The following is a 10,288-nucleotide window of genomic DNA, read 5'->3' as shown; positions in this document are numbered from 1 at the left end:
GTCACCCGACGATATGGGCAAACATAATGTATACAGTACGGTTATTATGTCATGTTTATGGTTACAACTGGGTAAGACCTTTAAGGTTTATTCTTTGTATTCTTTGAGGCGTACTCTACAAGAATATACCTAACTAAACTAAGCGAAGTGGTTAAGAATTTGCTCATTTAAAGCACTCGCGCCTCAAGTAAAGTCGGCGAAAATTACTTATTACGAAAACGAAATCTTTCATATAATAACTTGTGTAGAATGGGGAGAGAAAAGGAAAATAGACTGAATCCTATGTATTTTCTGTAAGAGCTGGGCGAACAGCTATCATATTAATACATAAGTATCCTTTTAACACTTTGACCGCCATTGTCAGCCATGTGCGATGAAGGTTACCTACAGTATAAAATTTACCTTAATAGTTTCCAATAAAGTTTACTGTTGCGTGTTATAATGTCAGAGAACCGCTGAATCATGCCATCTATCGCCTTTAAAAGACATTATCATGACAAAAAGATTAAACTACGAGTACACCTGAGTAGCATTCGTATATACCTAGGGTAGTGTAGTGCCGCCAAGGCGTCAATAGAGTGCGCTGTTAAGATAAAAAAATGACATTGATATATAAAATATTCGTGGCGGTTAAAAGGTAAATACGGATTCTATATTATACAGGGTGATTCATGAGACGTGAGCAGGACTAACACTGCGCATTTCGTAAATTATAAGCAACTGTTTCCTATCAGTATTAGTGAGGTTAACGTTAATTTTCTAGCCGTGTTGAAAAAAAAAGTTATTAATTTATTTATGACATGGATGGTCACCCTAACATTAGAATACTAAACTATCGATATTGTGTGTCAAATTGAATGTCATCTCGTATCTCACTCAGGTTTGACATTTTATTTTCTTCGTAAAAGAGGTTTTATGTTTATTAATTAGGTCTTGTAGGGTGACCATGATTGTAGAGAATTAAATTTGCTCTCACCAAAAAGTTGAAAAATAGGAATAAGTGTGGTTGTTTCACCTAAATACGACAGTGATCGATCAATTATCAGTTACTGAGTGTGCAGGATTAGTCCTGCTCACGTCTCATGAATCACCCTGTATAGGTAGGTAGTTGAGTTACTAGGGTTTAATAAATTAGGAAAAACTAGTTAAAGTTGAATATTTTTATTCATAAATACCCTCACAAATCACATTTGTATCACAAAATGCTATAATTACGGCAATATGTATGTTTTACTACCTATACATTTTCAATAACAAAATTTTCTATATTTTACATTGTAATAACTAAATACACATTTATTTATGAATACCATCAAACCATAATATACTTTGGCAAAAGCCAGCTGTCAGTAAAAAAAGGCGGCTGCAAAATGTAGACACGAAGGTCGAACCCCATACAAATTTGAATTTCGCGCCTTTTTCTACTGAAAAGGTTGGATTTCCAGAGTATATGGGTTTACGTCACTTAGGAATTTGTTTCCATGGTCTCTAGAATATTAACCCTTTGAATGCCATGCATCATACCGAACAACGTCACTTACACGCCAAGATCATCGGTATGAACCTTCATCAGAATAATCCTTATTTGAAAGCATAATACAGGATGTTTGGTACATCGTTTGCCAAATTAAAACGGCAGATAGGTTGATTTGCTATCTTCTCAGGCCTAGAAATTTTTAATTTGGCGCACATTTTTTTTTTTCACTTCTATGCCAGTTTATAGTAAATTTCAAATTTTTACTTGCGTAGTAGTAAAAAAAACCATGGCCAATTTCGATTTTCCAGGCATGAGAAGATAGCACATGACTCAACCTATCTGCCGTTTCAATTTGGCAAACGATGTACCAATCACCTTGTTTTACTCGGCAGCTATAAATTACGCCTCATGATGACTTTAGGTGTCCATGGCGCGTCAAAGGGTTAAAGTTTATCCTGGTCTTTCAGTTTTTTAGTTATACTCTGTATCTTTAGGTATTTAAATAAAAGTAAACAAAATCTACCCTCAAATGCCTCGTTAACCAGTTGAGGGTAGATGAAAACATTACACGATCAAATAATGTAGGTTAAAGTCAGGTCGTTCAGTGACTGATTCAGGCGGTTTTGTAATTGGTCGGTTATTAACCAATGTTATAACTACCCGAAAATGTAAGTACAAATTGTTTGTTTACTTTTAGTTAAATACCTAAAGATACAGACTATAGGTTTATTTCTCGAGAACATTCGTTATAAACTTCCAAAAAAATTGACAAATATTGATTCCACCCCCCCCATCATACAATTAAATATATCAACGAAATATTTCTATTTTACCCACCCAGCAAGTTGTCAAAAAAATCATAGGTACTTTTTTTTGTAAAAAATGTATTGTATAGATTGAATAGATAAAGAAGTTGTATAGATACATATATGACACCGGCAGTAATATACTGTCTGTGCAACACTTTCAAAATTATAACATTATATTTAAAAACTATATTCAAATTCATACAAAATATATCCGTATAAAACTTATTCCATAAAAGCTATATACAAGCTACCCGAAGAGCTTAAGCTCAATAACTACCCTTACCTACGAATATACAAGGTGTAACGAAAATACGTGTTAATATTTTAAACTTTTTCCTAATCAAAATACGATTTACTGATTATGCACTTAAATGGATCATTCGTATTTTGGTTACACCCTGTATATTATTTACATACAAAATTCATACAGCACCCAGTTTTATTTATTAACCCTTTCTTTACCAAACGTTATTATCTAAAAATACCACTCACACGCCACCGTCATTGGTACAATAATTATACAATTTAATTAAAAACTTGAAGGTAACTTGACAGCCTACGCTATAACGCGTATAGTCGTTCTTGTCATTGTGGGTACGACACATTAAGGTGCTCACTTCTTGGCATTGAAAGGGTTAAAAAACTATAAACTCTATTTTTTTTATAACAGATTGTGATATCGGTTTGTAACATTTAAAATGAATGTATAAACCGTCTGCTTAGTAAATTGTATCAACAGCCTATTTATTATATTTTATTCCTAACACAATACACAACTTATAATACATCTTTTAACCTTATTGAGCAATCTATTTATTTCTATTTTACCTCCATATTAAATTGGGCAATCTATATTATTATAATACACCGTGTAAAATAGCCAATTTTTATGGCTTTTAGACGCAACAACTGTCTTTTTTAAATGTCATTATAACTCTTTTAATACCACTTCAAATCATAGGTAACACCGATATACCGTGGACACAGTCGATATGTATAAAGACGGCCAAGGTGCACAAAAATATCTAAACGAACATGCACGCTAATACTTAGACATAGAGGCGGTGTTCAGATATTTGTGCGTCGACTGTACGATTAAGGACTTTTACTATTAGGTATTTCTCAAATGGTATTGACCTCTAGGTCCCTAAATAAATGTCCAAGCTATTTGCGATTAAAGTCCTGGAGGCCTTTCGACGTGTTGTCTCTCTGTCGCACTTATGAATTCGTACGTAAGTGTGACAGGGAGGCAACACGTCAAACGTGGTTCGCGGTAGTCCCTCTGGATTGTACTACGAGTACATACTCCACCAGGTTTTCACCAGAACATTTTTTAATAAAACGCAATTTCAAAATAGGTACATCAATTTATCCAACTGTTATAAGTTCCAACTTTTCACAAATTAAGTACTTCTTCCTATACTTCAGCCTTAAGAAACACAGGCCGAGGGTAATGACACCAGTTACGTTGATGAAAAACCCCGTATATACCTAGATCCAAGGTATCCAAGATTTTTGAGCCTATTTCCACGATTTTAATAAAACATGATTTCAAAATACTGCAAAATATCCACATGAGATGACTCCCGACTAACTACACAAGAAATTACGTCTTTTTATACTTTAGCCATAGGCAACACAGGCCCAGAGTAATGATAATCCACACCACGGTTATGAGAAACCCGGTTTATACGGAGATTTCCAAGATGGTGGAGCACTTTTTCATTATTATTTTCTATTGTAAAATATTCACATTAACACTGATAATTCCCAACTAACTAACTACACAATAAACTACGTCTTTCTATACTTCAGCCTTAAGAAACACAGGCCCAGAGTAATGATAATCCAGGCCACAGTTATGAGGAAACCAGTATACACGGAGGTATCCAAAATGGTGGCGCCCTTTTCCATGATGTCACGGAGGGATTTCGAGGGGATAGTGAAGGGGAGGCACAGGGCGATGTATTGGAGGTACCTCTCCATGCCTTCCAAGGGCCAGACGATTCCTGTGGAAATAAAAAAATCTATTATCTAACTGGTGACCGAAGAGCTGGCGGCTACCTCGCACAACGTATCAGCATTGCGATACAGCGAGGAAATGCCGCCAGCAATGTACAATGCCTCAAGGGCCTATTTTAGATTTAAGATAGTTATTAATTTCTTTTAAATACCACTGTAGATATCTTGTTTGTAAATAAATGGTTTTCAACATTACTTAGTAAAGTAGAAGATTAGAAACGATATTCAACCTTTCAGGATACTTATGGAGTAAATAAATCTAAATTATGTTTTTATCTTAATTATAAGTATTCTAAGTTATGAGCAAGTGATATTAGGCCACTAAAATTATCTATACTATCTTGACATATGAGATATAAGTGATCATTCAGGTATCGACTTAGTTCGTACCATAATCTATATTGCTTTTTGATTTTGTGCACAATTTCTTAAGAAGAAAAAGATGTAAACGACATGGAAATCAAGTAAGTGCTACTCGAAATAAAATTCTGGCAACATACCAAAACCAAACAGCTGGATGATGAAGGATTTTATAGTTATGAAAATTTACAACTTACCGCACAGTAATATCATGGGATAGAAGCTCCCAGTGGCGATGAAGAATGACATAGTGTAGCTGGAGCAGCAGACAGAGAGCAGGAACCCGTAGCACATTCCACTGAGGCCTTGGAGGAAGAGCAGGCAGCCACAGGCGAACAGGGAACCTCTGGTGGGTAGATCATAGCCTAGCCAAGCAGCATGTCTATGGCCCGGAGAACTTACCGCATAGCAGGATCATGGGGTAGAAGCTCCCAGTAGCGATGAAGAATGACATGGTGTAGCTGGAGCAGCATACAGAGAGCAGGAACCCGTAGCACATTCCACTGAGGCCTTGGAGGAACAGTAGGCAGCCACAGGCGAACAGGGAACCTCTGGTGGGTAATCCATAACCTACGTAGCCGAGTAGCATCATTTCTATGGTCTGGAAGAAATATACATTAGTTTTAGGAGTGCGGTCGGAACATTCGAGATGCATGAATTCAGTGAAAAGCGTTTACCAAGCTATGGCTAAGATTAATTCGCCAGTTTTTATATCCTAAACCCGACGTTCTGTAAATTTATGCCTCTGGCACCTATCTCTGCTCTAAAGTCGGGTACGAAATTTCGAACAAGAGCAATTTCGTTTTACCACGAGGTCCTCCACCAATGAATAAATTGCTCGGTGACTGTATTCAGTAATAACGATAATTAAGGGGTATTAATTAGACGGGTTCGGATGATCTGCAAACTGTATCTATGTCGGCGGCCGATCGTAAGATCAGGCAGATCGTAATGTTCATGTGTAATGTTTTGACGATAGTCACATTAAACCAATATATAGGTAGGTTGCTTCAGATGCCAGAAGGGCAAACTACCCAGAAATCCGGGCTCCGTCGACTCAGGGAGCGAGTCAAAGAGGAATCATGGGAAGAGACAATGGGATGCTTTCAAAATCAAAGATGAGGCAAATGACGGGAGTGAAATATCCCATAAAATTATTTCGGATGTTGATGTAGAATTACCTGTACTAAAATAACGGTGGCCTGTATCCCGATATGCACATGCAGCATCTCTTTAGGCTGGACTCCGGCGACTGCGCTCCGTTCCCACACTCCTTCCAAACGGTCACCGATCATCAAGGTTGACGTTACCACGGCCGCCAGGAAGAAGATTATTCTGAAAAACAGCAATGATATTTGTTGACATACATTTTTAAGAGGCACCGGGAGCGCTTATTTTCCAATATACACGTTTTCGATTGTCTCTCCTGTGGTTTTTGACCCTAGAGGAAGAGACCCTAGATCATTTTGAGTAAATCGCATCCGTCAAAAACTTTCTTAGAATTATAAGAGCTTGTACAGTCAATAATGCTTTTCTAGTAGAATAGCAACTTATTTTGATAAGTGATGAACTGATATCTTTCACTGGTAACAAATTATAATAGTTTTTATATTCCCCAATTCTGGATCTTTTCATCTACTTACCAGCTTTTATCTAGCTTACAATATTGGCTTAAGTTAAATCTTAAGGGGTCCACTGATTAACAGTCCGCCGGACGGTATCGGCCTGTCAGTTGTTCGGAACTGTCAAAATTTTGTTCTAACTGACAGGCCGATACCGTCCGGCGGACTGTTAATCAGTGGGCCCGTTTACAAGCAAGGTTGACCCAGTTATGTATGCATACAACACACAATTTTTCCCCAATCGTGCAATCTAGCTGGTCTGATGATGAGAACGTAGCTGGTATAGGAGTCTCGTGATAAAACTACGCAGCCTCTACGAAAGCCTCAGAGATTTTCCTCCTTATTTAGTGGTTGACATCCGTGGCTGTTGTAATTATGGACATTCTGGGCACTGTCCTTATTGAGTACAATTTATTATACTCACGTGATCATAACGCCAGGCGCCATGTACGCCACGAACTGCCCGTTCATCTTCCCGTAGATGGGCTCGTTGAAGTGCACTGGAATCTGATAATTACATGTGTCACGTACCTTTTACGAAATACAAATGGATAAACAATTAAAATCAATATCAGTTAATCAGAAATTTTCCAAACGCCATTTTACGCGATTATCAGACCGTGATTAATGTGAAGATCGCCTTAATGCCATGTTGGTTTTTGAATTGATAATATGGTGATTTTAATGTTGCACCAATTTCTTTCTCCAAGACAGGAAAGGGCCTAAAATAAGCAGATCATGTGCCAGAGAAGGGAATTATCTGTATGTTGGGAGACACATGCTATTGTGGTATGGATGATTTAGGATTTGAACAGGGCTTAAGGAGTGTATTTTTAGGAATAGTTCAGTAAGTAAGTTTGGTTATTTATTTCTAAGTTAGTAGGTACACGCTAAGGGGTCTCTCGTATCTTTAAAAATAAAGACAATATCAGATATGTACAAAATTATAAATATGTCTAAAATCAAAAACGTATTCTAGTTTTGTTACCTTAGTGAAGTATAGGTACATGTGATACGATACAGGGTGCTTGCTGAAACTTTACATAAATAAATATAAACGATATATAATTATATGCATACATGAATTTTGAAATTGCTGGGTGAAGCTGCATTTTCCAATCATGATAGAAAATCTGGATTACAGCCAATCGCAAGCATGTGATTGGTTGAATCGCAATTTGATTGGTTGAGACTATTTAAATGAGTCGTGAGGTTATATACAAATATATACATACAATTTCTTTATATCTGGATACGAACCTGCACCAGGCGCTCGGGTCTGCCGCAGGCTTTCATCGCCCGTTTCGTGAAACCTTCATATGCCTTGTGGAACTTTAGTTTCAAAAAATTGGAGATTTGGTGATCTGGGAAACGAGAAATAAGCCTATATTAAGTTTCTATTTATTTATATCTCTCAATGTGTTTTTCTTGGGCTACATTTCTAGATTTCTACTTAGCAAAAACTATTTTCATCTGTCTTTTGATTGTTAGTACCATCAAACATAAGTCTTTGTTAAGTTTCACCACTATATTAAATAAGATCAGGTATTCACCACTATAATTTTGATTTCACAATCTAGTACTAGTGCATTTACTTCTACTGGTTAATTTATGGATATTTTAATTGTAACTTAAGTATAAGTAATTGTATATAGGATGGCAACTGCCGCGATAATTATAACATGGCGACATTTAACGTTGATTAGTTCATTTGTAGTGAGTATAAAACAACTATTTTCTTTCTTCTTAGTTTTTGTTTCATATTATCATATGAATCAATATCAAAATCACTAAGAAAATTAACACCTTTAAATAAATTGAATGGAAACTTACTAGTCATATCAAGCCACACGCTGACTGTACTTTCATCCACGATATTATCAGGTACATCACCCTCGCGGAACCTTTCACCCAGGGCCTCACTGAAGTTCCGCGGAATGTACACGGCCCCGTACAGCTTGCCGTTAGTTACTTCTGCCTTGGCCTCTTCTACTGTGTCAAATGGTATCTGAAATGTTATTTCAACTTTGAGAGGCGGCTGAGCTTGAATTTGTCTTGGATTTTCATGATTTACCAAATCTCTTTTCCTATTACTTATTTCTAGTCATAATTGAATTGTCTGTACACACTGTACAGGCTTTGTGTCGAAAAGTAAGATGTCATGAAATTTATTTCAAACGTGTCGTCATAAATGAACAGCGAGGAAATTATTTATTTCTGGTTGCTCACCCTTTCCGTCAGTGAACTTACGAGTACCTAGGTATCACTTAGGTTACTTGTAGTTTATATGTGTTTATCAACCATAAAGCTTAGTAGTTACAAATTGACAGCACGTTAAAAGTATAAGTACCTAAGTAAGTAAATATTCTTAATTGCATCACTAATTATACATTTTACAAAGTATCCTTATAAAGCTTGATTACCTCATAAACTTTGTATTTGGCCATTTCTTCAATTAACCAACAACTTAGCATATATTGCGAGCAAGTGTCATTGTCGTATCGTACGATCGGCTTTAGGCTGCTATTTTGGCAAATACTGAGACCATCTGGAAATATATAGAACACACATTTAACACATCTTGAAACATTTTAATTAAAACGCAAAAAAATATTTTTTAGACTGACCAACTTCAATGAAGTTTTCGATTGGGATCAATACCCATTATACTAACACAAAAGTAGCAATTCTCATTTTATTTGAATTTCCCGAAAATTTATTCTAATCTAGTTAATTTAGCAACTCATAGTTATATATCTTTTGAAAGATAATTAAATATTTTTTATAATAAAGTAAGGAGTTGCACAAGGTAGTAATCTAGGACCAACACTGTGCCTTTAATGTGTATTAATAGTGGGACTTACATGGCGACAACCGTGCTTCGTCGTTGACTACGGCGACGTGCAGGTCACGTGGGTCGTGTCCTATAGCAGAGAAGAACGCCACTACTTGGATAATAGGGAATAGAACCGAGAATATCAGCCCGCTGAAAATATAAGTGTGTTTTAGAATATTTTGTAAAACTATTTTTTCTTTTTGGTATTCAAATAGTCCGGTCGGGGCCAACAATACATTTGGTGTAAGAAACAAGAAGAATTAAAAAAAGATAACTGACATACCATTTGGTTTCTGCTTTAAGGCACACGTTTGGCAGCAAGCAATAACTTCGAGAAGTGTTCAAAAAGTACTAACTGCTTGTTAAAGTAACGATTTTTCATATTGATTATTAATTTATGAGAACTTTAGAAGATAATTCAACTTTACGATGAAATCCTAGAAAGCTAATTTAAAGTAATTAATACAACACAATCACAGGAAAAAGAAACAAAATGTCTCACCCAGGATGCCTGGAGAATTGTTGTAGGCTCTTGATGAAGACGGCCTTGTACCGCCCTCGCGACTTACCGCTACAGTCTTTGGCTTTCTCTTTTTTGGTTAATACCTGAAATTTAACAAAATAAAGCTTGAAGTTATTCTATTTTTTATTAACAAAAAGGGGCAAAATCGTATGCTCTTTAATATTGTAGAAGGATATCCGAAGTGTCTTGCCTCATATTGTGTTAATGACATACATATAGTTATGAGAAGAGTGAATCCATTGGTATGACATGGAAGAGATCTATGCCCCGAAGTTGACTGGCAGAAGAGAGCAAAAAATCGACTGTCATTGTTGTGCCATAAAACAGTCATATACTCGTATATACAAAGCTGATAATAATGATGAAGTAATTATGTGAACTTACATCAGTGCTGCTGGTGACTACACTAAAGTCCTCCCGGGAATCGAACTGTCCCCGGCTCTCCACGGCGTTCACCACGCTGTCCGGGATCACGTCTGGAGACGTCGTCAGAGCTGAAATAACAAATTATTGTTTAATAAGATCTGTCAACTCTGAAAATTCTATGAGCATAGAACATGAAGTTTAAAATAACGTAAAAACTACTTCCTATGACATTGGTTCTAAAGAGGAGGGCCGAGTCAGACTCTGAGTCTAGGA

The 10,288-nt window shown here is 36.4% G+C and overlaps 1 protein-coding gene across 6 annotated transcripts in view; it reads right to left on the bottom strand.

Annotated features, from left to right (window-relative positions):
• Nucleotides 1-1,145: 1,145 nt before the first annotated feature.
• The window catches only part of LOC134675157 (ABC transporter G family member 20-like), an 84,028-nt gene continuing 74,885 nt past the window's right edge, over nt 1,146-10,288 (bottom strand). For all 6 annotated transcript variants that reach the window (XM_063533334.1, XM_063533336.1, XM_063533333.1 and 3 more), the window contains 10 exons: nt 10,034-10,143; nt 9,629-9,732; nt 9,155-9,276; nt 8,714-8,838; nt 8,124-8,298; nt 7,551-7,654; nt 6,715-6,797; nt 5,850-6,003; nt 5,071-5,269; nt 1,146-4,295 (listed from right to left, as the gene is read on the bottom strand). In XM_063533334.1, coding sequence (XP_063389404.1) covers nt 4,081-4,295; nt 5,071-5,269; nt 5,850-6,003; nt 6,715-6,797; nt 7,551-7,654; nt 8,124-8,298; nt 8,714-8,838; nt 9,155-9,276; nt 9,629-9,732; nt 10,034-10,143 — 1,391 coding nt within the window. In that variant the 3' untranslated portion in view covers nt 1,146-4,080. The remainder of the gene's footprint in view (nt 4,296-5,070; nt 5,270-5,849; nt 6,004-6,714; nt 6,798-7,550; nt 7,655-8,123; nt 8,299-8,713; nt 8,839-9,154; nt 9,277-9,628; nt 9,733-10,033; nt 10,144-10,288) is intronic.

Source organism: Cydia fagiglandana, chromosome 21 (assembly GCF_963556715.1).
Source record: "Cydia fagiglandana chromosome 21, ilCydFagi1.1, whole genome shotgun sequence".
In the NCBI taxonomy this organism is placed as follows: domain Eukaryota; kingdom Metazoa; phylum Arthropoda; class Insecta; order Lepidoptera; family Tortricidae; genus Cydia; species Cydia fagiglandana.
Note: the sequence above shows the minus strand (reverse complement) of the source record. Positions and strands in the feature narration are given on the sequence as shown.